At 46.0% G+C, this 19302-nt stretch overlaps 2 protein-coding genes across 2 annotated transcripts in view; one reads left to right on the plus strand and one right to left on the minus strand.

Annotated features, from left to right (window-relative positions):
- The window catches only part of LOC142817881 (uncharacterized), a 219502-nt gene that overhangs the window by 27224 nt on the left and 172976 nt on the right, over positions 1-19302 (minus strand). Inside the window, exons 18-20 of the mRNA XM_075895814.1 lie at positions 8306-8533; positions 5422-5681; positions 2176-2274 (exon numbers count right to left, since the gene is read on the minus strand). Of these exons, the coding sequence (XP_075751929.1) occupies positions 2176-2274; positions 5422-5681; positions 8306-8533 (587 nt within the window). The remainder of the gene's footprint in view (positions 1-2175; positions 2275-5421; positions 5682-8305; positions 8534-19302) is intronic.
- LOC142817882 (scoloptoxin SSD976-like) overlaps positions 1-19302 on the plus strand; it is a 454431-nt gene that overhangs the window by 3811 nt on the left and 431318 nt on the right. The gene's annotated exons all lie outside the window — the stretch shown is intronic.

Here is a 19302-nt window from a genome sequence, read left to right on the forward strand (position 1 = left end):
TATTTACATTGTAGGCTTTCAACAACGATATAAAATTTGTTTGATACTTTTGGTGAGAATCGACACTTGCGCTTAGCATGGTACCTAACTGCAGGCATTCCTATGCGCGCGGTAAGGTGCGCATAGTTTCTTTTGCGTAGCCCTTAGCTTGCTCCCTCAGTATGTCGTTAATGCAAATGCCCCGATTTCCTCATGCGGATCTACCGGCAGCTATATCCCTAAGGTGCGGGAAGAGTGCCCAGTGCCTAAAAGAATTTTCGTGCTTCTTTTGGCAGGCCCGGGGCTGATAGCATGTGATATGCGAATAAAATTGAGCCGTTTTATGGAAAGCTAAAAGATCGAGCAGGATTATGTATCGAGTAGCCACTAGAGTGTTTAGGTTCACGGTCAAGTGCAGAAACAGTGGAAGCAACAACTCACCGGAAAAAAATTACCACATATCCATGAAGCGACTGGTGGTGAAGGAGCTTACTCTAGAGGCTGAATCTGGCAAACCATGAATAGCGGGCCCCCCTTCGCTGTCATCTTAGCTTCTGCGGTGTTCATAGTGAGTAGTGGTATCGACGTGCACTGAGTCACTCCGGCGAAAGAGAAAGCAAACAAGCAGAGAGCGAGCGCTATATATAGGCGCAGCCACCTAGCGGTCTCCTACCAAACTTCTCGGTGGCGCGGCCACGATGTAGCATGTGGCAGCCGTTGCCTTGCAGCCTAAGGCGCGGCGCTGTGTCGCCTTATTGCTGCCAGAAATTGGGTGCCTTTCTTCCTCTGTTCGAACTACTACCACCAGCCTACAACGAGAAGCGGGCGGCGCATTGAGCATTGCAAGAAAACATGTCTCGTCAGCTGTTTCCCGAGCCAGTTGCGCTGCCGTGTGACAATGTCAGAGTAAGCTGAACAATTGTGAGACGTAAAAAAGAAGTTTGTGCTGTGGTAGGGTGCACAAAATGTGATGGAGACATCAAGACAGACCGCTGCGCCCCATTTGCTGGCCTCCCCGGAAACGGCGGCAGCACGGAATCGGCCGGCCTATGACAACGCAGAATGGGAAGTAGAAAGGAGGCCAGTAGATCACGTGTTCAAACGTGGGAACGTGGTAGCGCCCCTTTGCCACGGAGGATAACGGTCTATAAATGGCTTGCCGTTTCAATGTTGAACGAGATGCTCTTTCATGGCTCAGTGGCTAACGCCTCGCACTCACAAGCAAGAGGTTGAGCGTCCGATTGCCGTCGGTTCGCACCGACGGACGCTGGTCACGCCTGGCGTCAGACTATAGAGTGCTCGCGTTTCGCTAACGAAGCGTCATTGTGCCCAGCGTGAGCGCGCGTCAAAGCTACATTGGAGTATATTGGGCGCATGATGAGCTCACGGCCATTTTGCTAGCTCCACATATACCAAATTCAGTGTTACGTGATGTCAATGAATATCGAAATATATGACTGCTGCAATGCATGATAATCCTGACACGCGTGTCATGTAAGAACATGGCAACATATCACGCTCATAGTGTGCTCGTGGCCGTTTTGCTAGCTGCACATATACTACTACATTTGGTATCACCTGACGTAAATAGATGACGAAGGTAAACGACACATTCAAACATGATAATAATGACACGGAAGTCATTTACGTCATCATTTACCTCCACCCCATAACGTTGTGCCGATTTTAAAATGACATTTCAACATTTCTCATTCATGCTTCGCAAATCATCGATTCCCACCGTACGTGGGATCTGCCAATTTTTCTTCCTTGCGTTTTCACGTAAATAGATACGCATACTTATACGCTAAATGGCACCGACGACGGTGGCAGTATCCCACCGAGAGTGTTCATATAATTGCTGTCGCAAGAAAAGTAGTTCTTTTAGAATACTACTGCGTCCCAGAGTAGCCTATAAGACAACTACGCCGTAAATAGTGCGAGTCCTAAAGAAGGGAGCCCTTCTCAAGCTTAAAACGCGACGTGAGCCTAAAACATACGTTCTCCACGATAATTGCTAATGAAATATATTTGCACAGTTAAACAACACGGGCTTTCTTGTTACTGCAATTGACCGCCGATTACGTAGCTCCATGATAAAGAGTTGTGTTAATAATCATCGCTGAGATTTATTAGCCACGGCTCTTGAGCACATATAATATCGAAATAGAAGCTGAGGAAAGCATTATCACTGACCTTTTCCGTGCATGATTGGGTGGCCCGTAGCGGCAATATCACGCCATTTTTCAGCGGATAGCACACCACGCTCGAGGTTTTTTTCTTCCCGAAGGTGTACTGCGAGAAAGAAAAAAAAAGTCATACAATTAAGTTTTTCCATGGACAGCAGAAGTATTCAGAAACCTTCAAGTGCAAATAGAATTGTGAAAAAAAACATGAATACCCCGTAATGAATAAAGTTGGTGACGCATGTGAATAACCACGAAAAGTTATGTTTAGTCGTTTTACAAAGTGTATTGTGATAGAGAAAGTGTGTCAGCGTTATTTAAACTACGTTTATATAACAGACTATTAGATCACAAGGTTTCATTGTGGGGAACACAATGTTCGATCTTGCAAGTGGTCTGTAAGGAGTTCGCTTGCGTGCACTGGATGTCTGGACCTAAGGTGATAATAAAGATTTTAAAAGATAGCTGCGCGAAACACTGAGGACGTGTTTCCTTAATAACAAATCTGGTGACTCCTCCGTGGTGGAGCCCTTTGTCGTGTTGTACGTCACTGAGTTAAATTTCTCGAGTGCCAGCCGCTGAATCAAATATTCTTTGTTTCTTTTTAAATTCTTTGCGCGAGTACATTGCTGTGTTTTTTATAAAACACGGTTGATAGTTGGTCCTTTCTCCTTTCTCTCTCTCTCTCTCTGTGTGCGTGTGCGTGTGTGTGTGCGTGTGTGTGTGTGCGTGTGTGTGTGTGTGTGTGTGTGTGTGTGTGTGTGTGTGTGTGTGTGTGTTTGTGTGTGTCTGTGTGTTTTTGACTAAACAAGGTTGCGTAGGTGAAATGGAAACCTCCACGCAGGAAGCAGTAGAAATCGTAGAAACCTACGCTCACCGCAGTGATGGACTTCAGTGTTCCCCCACAAGTTTGGACTTTGTACACATTCGTCTCACACAGAAGTGTATAGATTTATAATATTGAACTATTCCTCGCATACAGTCCTATCTCCGAGCAGGATAAGGACAGTAATATAGATCGAATAGACATAACTTTCTAGTTGTGCTGAGGATGACGAGACGAGGACGATACAGAGGCTACTGGACAGGGATTGCAGATCACCGCTGAAGACACAACCCTGACCACCTTGCGCAAGGTGAGCGACCACGAAGCCGCAAAATAGAGGTTTCAAACAAACATGGCACATCATGCGATGCATAGACGTTTTGTGGCTGGAGCGCGTTTTTGTATCAAGACGCGTTCTGAATTCTACCCACCATCTACACCTTCTAAAATCCGACGAAAAGGCTGTTGAAGTCGCTTATCCCCAAAAACGCAAGCAAGCCTACGACCTTCCGATCAATGTGGCTACTTGGCATATATGAGTGACCAACACCTGCCAAGAACTCAGGGAACCAAAACTAACAAATCAATAGGAGATTCATTTTAAAAACACAATCAGGACGTCTTGTTCATACTAGACTGCACATTCAACAACCTACACGAAACAAAGACCATTTGCGCCTCCGGGAAGTCCTGAGACATGCCATCGGCACACGCCCTTTCCTAACGGCATAGTACCAGAAAACCATAGTGGTCGGCATCTAGCCAAAGCTCTGGCGCACCACTCTGCGGCGAACACGCTCAGTGTTGTTTAGGTGGATGCCTCCAGCCCATACCATGAGGGATAGTACACGGCCGCGGTAGGGCACCAAAACACACTAATAGGCGGCCTAACTTTCAAAAACACGAGAGGCAACAATTGCGGAGGTGGCCACCGTGCTGGCAACCTGTCACGGGCATACGAGAGTCATCATCACAGACTCGCGAGGAGACTGTAAACATATTGGAAGAGGATACACCCGATACCTAGAGCATGAAATTTTAGAAAACAGTGACCGCACCTAGGCAACTGTGCACCGGACGACAGATGGTCCCTCACAGACGTGGGTCTCGGGGAATAATGAAGAGGCCAGCGCCGTGCCCAGCGGGCTTAATTGCCGGACCGTGCCCGCGCCTTACTCTGAAGTGGATGGTGATTTCACTGCAGTCTTTCTCTTCGAAGAAATCACCGAAGGCTAGCAATTAGTGAAGGCGACTTTTCCTAGCACTAGCAAAGCGCTCACAATGCAGAAGGAGCGTTTACTCCTTCGTCTGATACACCAAAAGAGTACTGCGCCCCAGAGTTCCAAGACAGCAGCAGAGAGCAAGAGAGAATGCGGGAAATATATCACGCGCGTTTCTAACAAAATAGACATGTGCCTATTTTCCTCTTTTTTTGGACTTGCTAAGTATATATCTCTACGTAAGCCTATGAATTATTGTGCAGTCGTTCTGCAAATATTGTCGCTAAGTGAATTTGTCACTACGTCAATGCTACAATTTCAAATATGCATTACAGTAAATACTATGAAAAAAATATAAAAAGCTTTCGTATAGCTTAGTCGGTGGAGCTCCGGGCGCTTATCGTCGCGGGCTGAGCGTTCAAAGGTTCGACTCCCGGAAGAGGTAGTTTTTCATAAGGTAATTTTTTTCTCATTTTGATGAGTTACTTTTATCAGCGTCATATCGGTGATAGAAATACGTCACTAAAATTTCGGAGAACCCGGCGTAAATTACGCATTAAAGTTATCATCACGCGACATGCCCATGTGTTATTATCAGGAAGTCACAGAATGCCGAAGTCTATGACGTCATCAGGACGTCACTTTGTAACGAGATTTCACATGATAACGTCATCTCATAAGGAAGGAGAAGGAAAATAGGAGGAAAAGAACGGCAGGGAGGTTAACCAGCCAATAGGCAAGCCGGTTTGCTACCATGCACATGGGAGGGGGATGAGGGAGATGAAAGATAGAGAGGAGAGAGGGAAAAGAGGTGAACACAGCACATTCGGCAGCACACGTGCGATACATCGTCGCCTTTGTAAACGAGCTCCAATAATAGAAACATTGCAGAACCAGGCGAGATGTAGAGAGATATCAGAGGGGGACGGCGAATGCTCAATTTTTACAGCGAAACTGAAAGAATGCTTCCGCCTTTGAGTAATGTTAGGGCAATGCGCAAGGGATCTTGTGAGTTTGTTTCCTCCTGATGAGGCACGAGTTTTAATTGTGCATGTAGCTCTAGCACGATATGTGAGTATAGGACTAATACGTGATTCATTTAGAGTAATTCTGGAAAACATCGCCGACCCCTGTCCCACAGTACGTTGTTGCAGCTTTCGCAGGCCTTAAGCAATGAACACCGAATGAGTGAGTAATGAGAGCATCTCACTTCGGAAAGTGAAGTCACGATCGTCTTCTTTTGGCTCCGCACCGTGGGAATGGACGACCACGACTGGCCCGACTGGCCCGACTGGCCGGACTGTCGGTACGAAGGTACCCGCTCACACTGGCGCAAGTTCTCCAGGAACCGGTTCAGCTGCTGCTTGAACATTCGCGTGGTGAGTGTGTACAAGACGGGGTTGAGCGCCGAGTTCACAGGCAACAGAAACACTGCGACCCAAGCGTACAACGTCTCGTCGATCTTTGTTCCTGCAAAGAGAATCGGTGAAGATCACAAAACGGCGCCGCAACTTTGGGAAAATTGGGGTGGTGTGAATGGTTGTAACACGAGACACTGACAAACGTCTAGCTGGCAAGGCCGATGCTTTCGCAGTGCAATCGGTCAGTGGGTAGTTTATGTGCGCCATATTTCAAATCAAAAGACAATGTCTTGTCGCACGCGTGGACAAACCTTCATTTGAATACGATAAGGACATATTCGTTAGCAGAAAAAGAGGTAATGTGCCGTAGATATTACAACAATGAACAGTACGAGACTACTGAGAGTTGGTCCGAGCAAGTGCTTCGAACTCTAACCCCCGAATGCAGAGATGTTACTTGACTCGTACTTGACTCGTTCTTGACTCAAGACAGTCTTGCCGGTCGCCATAAATCGTTCCCGAACTTGCGGATGACTTGAAGGCGACTTGGCTCGGTCGAAGTCAGGACAAGTTTCAAGTCAGCTGCGGGGCTAGCTTGAAAGCGACTTCACGCGTTATCCCAACATGGCTACCTCTCGAATGGACGTCGCGTGAAATGTGACTGCTTTTGAGTTTGCTTGCCTCGCCATAAGCGTAGCATTTTTTGAGGCGCACTGCCCGCCGAAGATTCTTGGAACCGCTTTACGTGACCAAGGAAATCCGATGGAGTTGTATGACGAGCAACAATTCCACGCTAGGTACAGATTCATGAAGAACGCCGTGGTGCAGCTGCTCGTTATGTTGCCGCTCCGTGAAAATGGGGACAACCGAAGCCAGCCCGTGCATCCAGTGTTACAGCTACTGATGGCTCTCAGGTTTTACAGCGCTGGCACATTCCAACCAGTCACCGGAAATTTCGTCCGCATTCTGTAGTCAACAGTGTGCCGTGCAGTCGGAAAAGTTACGCTACTCATCGCAAAGCACCTGTACGCGATGCTGGTGCGCTTTCCGCAGCCGGCGGACTGTTATGAAGTGGCTGAGTTCCCTTGCGTTACAGGTTGTGTCGACTACACACACGTGCGTATTAATAGCCCCGGTGTCGACAACGCCGAAGTGTTCCGTAACCGCAAAGGCTATTTCTGTTTTTCTATAACACGACGACATGTTCCGTCTCTTTCGGTAAAAAAAAAATGATTCGGTGCTGTGTCCGTGTGCCTCGTCTATCCTTTCGTCCCGTCTAGGGCGCTGTTTCTCGCTCAGAAAGGCATCGCTTGTAGCACAACGCTACGTAAAATTACACACACATAAAAAAGAGGTGCCCCTAACACGGGGTTTTTTTTTTTATCCGCGTTACCATCATGCAGCGAGACATTGCTGCACCCCGCGAGACAGAATTCTGCTGAGGGCAATGTCCTGACCCCCGCTTTTTCTCTTGTTTACCAAGCTCAACGAACGAATCACATTTGTTCCTAGAACTTGTTTTTTTTTTCATAATAATTGCGACCTAGCCCATTACAGGCATGCACACAGGCGAACAGAAAGGCAAATACCGTGAAAATCGCGTCACCTCGTGAGCCAGGTCAGCACAAATACATGCCATGGCGTTCGATTGAGAAAAAAAAAACGACGAAAGAACCCAACGCGATGCTTGTTTCGCCTCCAAACAAGCAACCGTGGAGGAAACGCACCGCATTTGGGTGGCCACTAAAACCAGCGGGCAATGAACGCTTTACAGAAGCAACACTGCGCATCGCTGTGGCGGCAGGCACCACGTGCCGCTCGTTAGCCGTAAAATGGCAAGAATATGCTTGTGGCCCTTCGTTTTTATAGTAATTTTAAAACGTGTGGTCTTTTTTTGGTGTAATGCGTGCCTTACGCGAACAACTTCATTATTACCCTCGTTAGCAGGCGAGCAGCGTGTTTCTGCTTTGAAGCTCGTTCTTGACTTGACCAAGCAAGACAGCCTGAGCATCTACGAAACGCGAAGACTGACTTGGGCGTTTTGAAGTCCGCTGCTTGCTTCGCGCCGACTTGCTCAAGTTAAGTTGAAGTCGCGAGCCAAGTAACATCTCTGCATTCGGGGGTAAACCTAGTGAAATCAGGGTAAAAAGTGAGCCGTAATTTTTGTTTTCTATTAGAATAACTTGTTCAGCTGTGGATATTTTAGAATCGTTTCTCGTTTTACGATGTAATTCTGCAGAGAACACTGTCCCAAACCAGCATCCTTAGGGGGTAGCTCAAATAGTGCCATGCATACACATTTTCGAATTTTCTTACTAAGGTCATTAAGAAATGTCTCTCAGGGGCGTAGACAGAATTTTTGGGGGGCGACATATCCTTGATTCGAAGTGTGGGCCATGCAGGCAGATGTCGTTGGGTGTGATTTTCTGATTTGTATGCCATGGAAATAGAAATAAAAAATGGAGAGGCCTGGCTACGCCACTGAAGTCTGCATCCATCCCTTTGCACGCGGAGAACCTGGCAAGAATCATCGACAGCTTGCGAGAGCTTCTGGAACCTCATGCACAGGCTTCCATACGCTGCTTCACAGTGTCTTTTTTTTTAAGATTGATGTTCTCGTTTCCCTCCTACACCCTTGACTAGTCCCCGTGAATGGCCTTTACGGTCAATAAATGATCGCAATGAGATTGCGAAAACGCATTCGGGCGTCGTGGAGTTCACGTGCTCACGTACCGGCTATGGCGATGATCTTGATGAACACGATCGGCATCCAGCACAGAAAGTCGGTGCCCACGATGAAGGCGAATCGCTTGGCGATGGCTCGATCCTGCAGCTGCTGCGTGGAGCGTAAGCCCACCTTGGAATGCGTGATTGTGATGAACATGGTGAGGTAGGCGTAGGCGATGAAGGCGAACGCCACGCTGTTTACGATGCAGAACACGAACGCCGAGTACTCCCAGCCTGGGAAAGAGCAGCGAGTTGTGAAACATGGAGGACTGTGAATAGCGCTGTAGTTCGTGAGAAGAAAAGAGTACGAAAGTAGCGCTAACAAGAGCGCAACAATTGTAACAGAAAAATTGGAAGAGGCGGGGCGTATTTCTACGCACGAAACCCGTTTACTTTCCGCACCTGTTTGCACCATTTTACCCACTTCACCCTTCACTTTTGCCAGTAAAAGAACACTAGATAGCTCATGGGCTGTAAATAAACTGACAACGACCTTTATTCGGAAATTAAAAAAAAGAAAAAAAGGCGGGATAACTTTGCCGACATCATGCAGCGAAAATTTTCTTTTTTACGAAGTCGATCTCAATATCAGCAAGCAGCCGTGACAAAATGCTTATACTGCAGTCTGAACGAAGGCCTATTAGATTGACCTCCAATACTTCGTGATTGAGCCAATTCTCATTCTTAGGCTTTTGCCGAGACTCGGTAGAACCGCCATCTATGTGATATATGAACAGGCACAATTTGTTGCTATAGGAAAAAAAATTCCGCCATATCCACGAAGTGAATGATGATGAGTGGGCGAAGCTCCGGAGGTAAACCTGGTAAACCATGAATCCTCTGTACATTTTGCCCACTCAATTTTATTACATCGCTCCCCCTAGCGTACGTCGCCGCACTAAATCGAACGATTGCCTTCAACCAATGACACGCGCCATATGTGACATCATTCCTATTTTATAAGATCTCGCGTCTTTCATAAACTACAAGTACCGCTTTCTAGTTTATAACATCTTGCATCTTTTCATCATCAGCTACAAGTACCACCATCTAGTAAACACTACAAGAACTAAACGAGAGGTGGCTACATACAGGAGACGGTACCGCCATCTAGTGAACACTGCAAGAACTAAACTAGAGGTGGCTACATACAGGGGACGGTACCGCCATCTAGTGAACACTGCAAAAACTAAACTAGAGGTGGCTACATACAGGCTACAGGGGACGCACAGCCCACGCCCTAAGGAGCTTCGCCCCTAAAAAGAGGTGTAATTAGTTGTGCGATCTTACATTGCCATTCCTTGATAATATTTCTGTGTTTCTTAAATACCTTTATAACACGAAATCGTTTTATGCCGGTGTCCACCAAAATTTCGGTGATGTATTTTTGTTGCAAAGTTACATCGAAAAATTTACACCATCAAAAGACAAAGAGAGATTCCTTCAATGGGATTCGAGCCATTGACCCCTGGGTCCGCGATATCAGATGTCGGGATCCGTCACTTTTTTTTTTCCTTTAACTACCTGGCATATGAAGACTGTTCACAGTTCACATACTCTAGAAAATACAAGGGCGTCACAAAGTACCGCCACAACATAGAATGAAAAACCATTAGCTATGAACTTACTATTATTCCATACTTTCGCAGTCCTACAATGATTCAATGTGCACAATCCAGTTTGATATATCTTCTTGCTCATTCAGCACTTCAAGATGCCATAGTGGAGGGCTCCGGAAATTTCGATCACTTGGGGTTCGTTAAGGTGCACCCAAATCTGAGCACACGGGCCTACAGCATTTCCGCCTCCATTGGAAATGCAGCGGCCGTAGCCGGGATTTGATCCCGTGACCTGTGGGTCAGCAGCCGAGTCTCTTAGCCACTAGACCACCGCGGCGGGGCAGGAGATGAAGCTAGGCTTTCCTTGAAGACAGGCCGTAACCATGCAAACTGTAAGGGCCCACTTTGCTATAAGTACGACGATGAGCACGCAATAAAATGCGACTGTAATAAAAAAAATATTATTTGAGAAAGTTAGGAAATTACTGGGAGGGGCACTGCTGATGCCGTCTACAAGAGTACCGAAATAAGATTATTTTAGTCAAGAATTGCTTTTGAATGTTTAAGCAAAGGTAGAGCTATAGATTTTTAAATATATAGAAAACGTTGGGCAGCTTTGCACTTAGTTCGCGTCAGGGAGGTGTGTTTTTATCATGTTGCGGCTGTCCCACACCGGATGACATCGAATGTACATTGAATGTACATCGAATATATATATATATATATATATATATATATAATAAATGTAAGTGTGTGTGTGTGTGTGTGTGTGTGTGCGTGTGTGCGTGTGTGTGTTTGTGTGTGTGTGTGTGTGTGTCATAGACTCACAGACTGTACAGTCTCCGTGGCTTGAGTGTTCTCAGTTTCTGTACCTCTCGTATGTTTCCAGTTCTCAAGTATAATTCTGTATTTCTTTGCTAACTTGTACAGGAAGCAGTCAACTGCCCCGCCGTGGTGGTCTAAGGTACTCGGCTGCTGACCCGCAGGTCGCGATATCAAATCCCGGCTGTGGCGGCTGCATTTCCGATGAAGGCGGAAATGTTGTAGGCCCGTGTACTCAGATTTGGGTGCACGTTAAAGAACCCCAGATGGTCGAAATTTCCGGAGCCCTCCACTACGGCGCCTCTCATAATCATATGGTGGTTTTGGGACGTGAAACCTCACAAATCAATCATCGAAGCAATCAGCTGAACCCTTGCGTCATCAATGAATCTGATGGATGGTCCTTCGGGGACGGTGAAGAGTTGTTCTCGGTGGCCACGCTTTATTCGTTTGTCGTGCATCGTTTTGCAGCATTATAGGGTTTATTTTGAAGCGCTGCGCTTCAAACTTGAGTGCTGTTGGTTTCGTCTGATCTGTCTTACTGACATGCTTTGGCCGCAAATAACACACACACAAAGTGAAGAAACACTTAACGATAAGCACAAGTGGCCCTTCCAGCTAACGTAGACCGGGCTCAAACCCACACACTAAACGAAAATGACCTGAAATAGCCTCAAAAACTGGGTAAACCATTTGTCCTCTAGCGCACTACCTCTCCTGGTTTTTTTTTTTTACCACCTACTATCGAGGTAAAAATTTACTCTCGTGCTAACAGAGTTTTTGAACGTAGGGGGAGTAGTAATTATTTACCCCAGTGAGGTTTTGAGCGAGTATAGAGAGAGTAAATTTTTACTGCTTTCACAAGGTTTTTGAGGTGATTTCTGGGAGTTATTTCATGTGGTAAAAAATAAATATTGACGGGTGCATTCGCCCAAAGTCGAATAATTTATTAAATAGCAGAATTGAATGAGTTTATTAAACGGCAGAATTGGTGACACATAGATTTACATACAGACAAACACGCACACACAACAAATGCAGAATAATACACCACTCGAACAGACTGCACGCGTTGCTCAACTACACTTTGACAATCCGGTATATATAGACACGACTTCTTGACCGGCTGTGTAGGACCGGTAGGAGAGCTCTTTTTTTTTTTTGCATTGATTAACGACAACGGTTGAAGCTGCAAAAGCGAACTTAAGGTGGACTGCAGGGAGCTAAATGTCACACCGACCTTTTAATATAAATCTACCCAATCTCACCTTTTTGAGTATCCAATAATTACTTGGCACACCGGGCTCATCGCCCCACGCGTGTTAGCACTGCTGATCCACAAGTCCATAAAATATACATAAGTACACACAAACCAAGGTGGCTCAATGATTTTCATTGAGCGACGGTGCACAAACACAGTAGCAGCATGTATTCATCACAACGGGCGTAGAGGAGCGGTGCACGCCTGCACACAACTTTCTTATCGACGGCGTACTAGGCCTTTTCGAGGAGCACGGCTATCCGATGAAACACAGCTGGCGATCACAGAACACATATCCTGTGTGAATTTCGTCGTCATTTCAGACACAAATGAACACGTGACCGCTATCTTACGGGGACGGGGTGGTGTATGCATACTTCCAACGAAAGACCACCGTCCGGGTTTTCTTCGTGCTCACCGGCAGCCGCTTGCTGGTTCCGTCTGCCTCGTATCGGCTTCGCGCTACATGTTTGAGAACAGTTGGTGCATGAGGTGGGCAATTCGGGCAGCTCATTACTCACGCAGACATCGCCTACTGTGGAACAAAATATATGCGATGCTTCCTTCACCTGCCCCGGCCACCACTCCCACTGGTCACTGGCGGCCACGGCTTGGTGCCGACGACAGAGTGAAGCATTTCGCTTATTGTTTCTCCAGTAGGCAAGCACGGACGATGACACCAGATTGATTTTGTTACCACTGGCAGATATTCGTGATTCGGCTCGGAAGCGAGATATCCGCGACGTACAGGTTCGGAGGTGCTCGGAAGCGCACTGTCGTTTGACGATGTAGTAAACACGTGAGATTCATCAGCCCAACCAGACACACAGATACCGAGCTTCTTGCACCGTCTGTCTCCAAGGCACCACCGCCGAGCAAAAGCCAACAATTTGCGAAAATATGCAGGACAACTTTCCAAAGCAGGTTTTCTTTCTTTTTTTTTTCTTCTTTTGAGATCCCCCTGTCTTTTTTTTTCTTTTTCGTTCACAGAATGCTGTTCTGATTTGATTGATATGTGGGGTTTAACGTCCCAAAACCACTATATGATTATGAGAGACGCCGTAGTGGAGGGCTCCGGAAATTTAGACCACCTGGGGGTCTTCAACGTGCACCCAAATCTGAGCACACGGGCCTACAACATTTCCGCCTCCATCGGAAATGCAGCCGCCGCAGCCGGGATTCGAACCCGCGCCCTGCGGGTCAGTAGCCGAGTACCTTAGCCACTAGACCACCGCGGCGGGGCAATGCTGTTCTCGCTTGTTGTGCTTATGCTGCCCCCAGTTTCAGTGAAAGTGCGCTGACTCGAGGTCAGTCCTGAGGCACGTCGATGCCAAAAAAAAAAAAAGATCTGTGGTACTCGCGTACCTTTAGTATTCACTGAGAGCGTCACGATGGGGGTATGGGGCAAAAGCTACCGAAGCAGCTGCACCTTGCTGTCACGTGGTAATAAACTCTGAAACGCAGGTTAAAAATCACGTGATAGAAAACTCCCTACGAGGTAAAACTGGATTTTGACATCCTTTTACTACTTGCCTGAGAGGTGGTGGTAAAACTATGTCATGTACCATCTTCTACTCCTACACGAGGTAGTAATTTTAAACGCAAGAGAGTTTTCAGAGGTCATGAGCCGCAAAAACCCCAAACTCGGATAGTTTTTGCTTACAGTGAAGACTTAAGTAACAACATACAGACATGCGCAGTCTTCACACAGCCTTACGCTATCCAGCTATCGAACAATCTCTCCTCCGATAAGTACAACGTCACCGACAGATCGCTGATACAACTTCCACATTTATTCTTAATGTAATATGCTTCCATCAACTCACGCGCAGTTTTATGCCTACTTCTACCCAGAATCTTAAACTCGTTAAAACGTGGTACACACCCGCAGGCTTTACGATGCATAGGCAAATGAGTCAAGCCATTTTTGATTGAATTTAGTTCATGCTGTCTCATTGTGTTTTGTTCGTGGCGGCTTGTGGCATGTTTGTTTATTTTGTTTCTTTTTACTATATTCTTCGTAATCATCCACAATCAGCAGCCTATTTTGAATAAATAAAAAAGAACTCAAGTGTTTCCTTTATTTAATCCGCTAGAGCTCCGTGGCAAAGAATACACAATACCTCAGAAGTGCTAGCATAACAGGGACTTCGTTCGTCTAACCATTGCGTGAAAATCTCAGCATACAATAAACAAGTAGCGGAGCAAACACCTTAAAAAAGTCCTAGTCCACATTACTGAAATTTTGTCCAGACGGAGTAAGTACATTCGTAAAACACTCCGGAGGTACCACATAAATTCTCGACATAGCCGGAGTGAAAAACCGGCGAAAAATGCTCCGGAGGTGCCACCTAATCACTCCGACCAGCTGGAAGAAAATGCCAGTAAAAAGTATTTCGACAGCGCCACTCAATTGCTCCGGTCGGCCGGAGTGAAATATCTTTTAAAAGTACTTCGGCTGCGCCACTCAATTCTTCTGGCGAGCCGGAGCAAAAATTTTGCTCCGGACGTTCGGAGCAAATATTGCTCCGAATAGGAGGATCACTAGAGCGTTTTACTCCGACCTCGGAGTAATTTTTAATACAGTGTATACTATACTTCAAAATATACTCGCGTGTGTGGAAATGACTTGAGGCATTTTCAATCTTGCGTAGGAGCTTTTTTTTGTAAGACGTGTATTCTGTGTAGATTTCCTTGAGTAGTGGTGCCCCACAACTAAATGACAGTAAATAAGTGTGGACTGAAACCAACTGTCGAGCTTCCCCGCAGTGGTATAGTGGCTACGATTCTCGGCTGCTGACCTGCACGTCGCGGGATCAAATCCCGGCTGCAGCGGCAGCATTTTCGATGGAGGCAGAAATGCTGTAGGCCCGTGTGCTCAGATTTGGGTGCACGTCAAAGAACCCCAGGTGGTCGAAAATTCAAGAGCCCTATTTTACTGCGTATCTCATATACATATTGTGGTTTTAGGACGTTAAACCCCACATAACATATAGAAAACTAATGAAAATGAGCATCATAAGAGTCTTTGGCAGTACAGGATGATTGCGGTAAACAATGCCATTCATTTGAGATAGCTTTGATACTAGGCAATTAACATGTGCATATCAGCATCACGGTTCCTTAAAGACGACGCCTAATGTTTTGAAACTGGACACGAAGGCGATGGGTGAGGAGTTCAGTGTTATATTTTTATTAACCGTAATCTTTTTGTTTTTACTGCGAAGTAAAAACATTGTTTTTGTTGTACTTGTTCTTAATTTGAAACTGTTTTGACGTGCCCATTTGTCTAACTTTTGTAAGGTTAAGTTGGCTTCATCCATTAATTCATCAACTGAAATTCATAATAAAAATTCGCTAGTATCATCAGCCTTAAATAAATATTTTGCCTGAATGCTTATGTTAATACATATATAATATAGAGATTAAAAAAAGAAATGGCCTAAGGTACTGCCTTGTGTTACACCTGAAGACACGACGAGGGCAGTAGAGAGATCCCGGTTTATGTCAACTAGCAGGATAAGGTGTTGTAGGTAAGATTTTATGAGGTGTGCCACATTGCCGCGGTAGCTATAGTGCAACAGTTTATCTAATAAGAGGACTTAACTTATAAGATCAAATGCTTTGGTAAACTCGAGAAAAATTCCTATGATTAATTTACTTTCGGTAAATGCTGTTATTACTCATTTTTTTGAGCCAATAACGCCAGTTTAGTGCTAGGACGTTTGCGGAAACCAAATGAGAACAATACACTAAAGTTATGTTTTCCTTCCGATTCAGTAAATCAATTCAAAATTATTTTTCAGGGAATTTTGAAAATACCGGAAGAATATATATAGGGCGATATATACCCATGTACTTTCATTGCCTTTTTTAAATAACACCGTCACACGTGCAGCTTGCAATCCGTGGGAAAGACAGCCTAGTCTAAACAAAAGTTGAGAAATGTAACAAAGAAGAGGGATAGTAGAATATTTACATGCTTCGTAGGTTTAATGCTATTTAGGTAATGGTTTTTAGGTGTTGAGGTGTATAAATTACTTCAAGCCCAATTACAGAGTAAAAAAATTGTGTTTGTAATGTAAGGAATGCTATTTAGATTGTCATGCCGAAGGAGACGCTAACAAAATGCTTATGAGAAGCGTTTGAAAGCAGTGTACCTGAGAGCTCTGCACCATTTACCTCGAATTTAGTAATCTTTTCATTGCGTTTACTTTTAAGACAGTGTTTAGCCTTTTCCACATAAGCTCAGAGCCTTCCGCAGTGGCGCTGAGATAGTTTACAAAGTACCTACGCCTAGCTGTATATAACCTTATCCCAAGTGATTACGGCAAGATTTAAATTTGCGAAATAGCTCAAAGTCTTTAGTTTGAATAAATCTGTGGTATAGGTTGTTCTTCTACTCAATTCTAGAAAGTAGTCCGAAGCTTATCCAGGACTTTCGAATTTTCTGCCCTTGCTTGATGCAAATAATAGGAAAACTAGTTGCATAGTATAAATTTAAATATACAAAGGATAATGTCGCACGGATCAACGTAAATATCCCAGTAACTTTGAGGCATTAGCTCCTATGATTGTGACGTGAGACGAATTCCTGAGTAACTGTATTTAGTGCCTGGAGAAATTGAGTTGTGATTTATGTTGCGAGAAAAATTGTAAACTGAGCGTTTTCAGGTAAAAAGATTACCTTGCATTTAGATGACTTCAGAGTACTGAACCTAGTTTTACACCAAGAGCAAATAAGCACGAGATCGTTCTGTTTAGTGTGATGGTCATCTGAACTGTATAAGGGGATAAAATGCACTCATTTTCTAACAGTCGCACACGCGAAGCTAGGTTATTAGGGAGGTCATTGATATATAATAGGAATAGTAGCGGCTTAATCTACCTTGCGGTACACCGGCGGTATTGCACCATAGTGGAGACTGGAGATTGTTGACTACTGTAAACGGCTGGCAATTTAAAAGAAACTTCCAAAGACATGTTAGTGTCTATGAATCTAGTTTAAGAGCAATAAACAGTTAGCTTAAGATCAGTTAGTTTAGGAGCAGTTGTAATTCGCCTCTGTGCGTCAACAACAACCAAAATATGGGAGATGCTGCGATGGTAGCATCAACTCGACGTCACAAGTTATGAATGCCTTGTTTCAACATGATGAATTCAGTGACGTTAGCGCAAACTATATGTAGCTTGCATGTTCAGTGTCTATTACATTATTATAAAGGCATATCGTCAACATTGCAACAAAAAGCTGCATTGGCCCGACCCGTAGTTGGTGGGAGAGTCCTTTAGTCGAGAAGTTTGAAGCACTCGCCTGGTCCTATGGTAGAATTCTGGGATGACATGCCGAATACCCGGGTTCCATTCATGCGAGTATGTGCATAAGCATAAGGCGGCTGGTGGAAAGGGTTTTAGACGCACGCGGCAGACAATTCACATTACTCACATCGTGACCTATGATTGTTTTCGTGATGTCCTCGTATGCAATTTTGGTACACCCCATGTTACGATGACTACAAAAGCGCTCCAACGTAGGCGGTTTGATAGAGATAGATAGATAGATAGATAGATAGATAGATAGATAGATAGATAGATAGATAGATAGAAACGGTCAAGGTGCCCTAGTTTCGCTATCAATTACGTTGCACTTTACAATTGAACAAAATCATTTCACATTCGTTCTTTTTATGGCTTCAAAATAGTGATAAGTTGGACCATGTGGTCCAGTTTTTTGCGAAGTTATACCACGAATTTCATGGCTGAGCTCGTTTATTCGAGCGCATTACCCACTGTTTCGTTCGCATCTGTCGATGCGCTTCAATACGCGTCATCCTTGAATCGTGATGGTATATCGTAAGCTACAAGACCTTCATCACAGAAGAAAGAAGCATAAAAAGCTTTTCCGAGGGCTACCCTCCCTTTCTATTGCGTTCAGCCCCTTTCCAAGTTGTTGCAATGTAGCCCTCATCCTTCACACATGCATAATTTCCTTATAATTTAGGTAACACTTTTTAGATGCGCAGGAGCTCTTAGACTCACGTTGACGCCACGCTTTCCTCGCAGGTGTGCTGTGACGTCATTTTGCCCCTCACCCGCAGCATGCTCGCCGCAGCACCCGCAACTGCCGGCTCCTCCGCCCAAGGCACCGCGCTGTGCTCCCGACCGGGTTGCAGAAATTAGGCGCCTTTTCTCATCTTCTAACCACTACCACCACCACCACCCGCTCGCAACACACTTCTTTCTCGCTTCACACTCTCCAGCGCCTGCAACGCTCGACCACACGCAGAGTGGAAACGCTTTTTCGGTTCGGTTGCCTGTGATGAAATTTACATGAAACCCAACCCGCCTCCCGTGTCCTTGCGTTTCAATTGTTTGCTCAAGTAAACGCCAAACCAAGTCTCGCTTCCAATCGTTCTTCCAGCACGTGCATCATGCTTGTGAGGCATGGTGGTGGTGGTAAAAAACATTTATTTCAGAAAAAGTCTACTAGAGAGTGCCGACGTGGCCCATCGGCGTGCTAGAGTGGCAAGACCCTATTCCGGGACGCCAGTGGAGCTGGAAGCTGCCCGCGCGCGCTCCACCAAGGAGCGTTGTGCAGCCAAGGTAGAGCAGCCGAGCAGGTGCTCCTCCCAAGCCTCTCTAGTTGGGATAGGAAAAGGGGATGAGAAAGGGACGGGATTAACTGGGCACGATGCTACGACGTGATATGTGTCGGCGAGGACATGACAGGTCGAGCAGGTGCCATTGATTTCCGGCAAAAAGTGCCTGGCGACCGCCGGACTGATAAAGGTGTTCGTCTGCAGGCGGCGTAGCAGTCTTTCGTCCGCTTTCTCCAAACCGCGTGCGGGGTCCGGGTAGAGGCGGCGCGAAGCCCGGTAATAAGCCAAAATTTCGCGAAAGCGCGTCAGGTTGGTATTGCCAGATTCCGTCTCGGGACATGGAGGGGCAACGGCCCGGACAGGAGAAGCGCGGGCAGCGGCATTTGCCGCCTCGTTGCCGGGCAGGCCCGAGTGGCCTGGGGTCCAGACTATACGAATGGGATGAGGGTTAAAGCGCCAAGAGGCTGCCTGTAGTAGGCTAGCCGCCAGCGGGGCAATGGAACCCTGAAGGTACTGAGAACAGGCCGAGCGCGAGTCCGTCAGGATGGTGCGTGAAGCAGGGTGAGAGGCGGCCAAAGCTATGGCAACCTCTTCAGCGTGCGTTACTGTGTCTGCTCGAAAGGAGAGGCCATCTACGTGTTTGCCCTCTGTAATCACGGCAGCCGTGGAGTGACCCGAGGGGGAGGGACCCGAGACGTCCACGTAGAAAACACCAGGACGATCGGAGTGTCGCGTATGAAGGGCCGCGGCGCGTGCTAGTCT

The sequence above is a fragment of the Rhipicephalus microplus genome, chromosome 5 (genome assembly GCF_043290135.1).
Source record: "Rhipicephalus microplus isolate Deutch F79 chromosome 5, USDA_Rmic, whole genome shotgun sequence".
Taxonomy (NCBI): domain Eukaryota; kingdom Metazoa; phylum Arthropoda; class Arachnida; order Ixodida; family Ixodidae; genus Rhipicephalus; species Rhipicephalus microplus.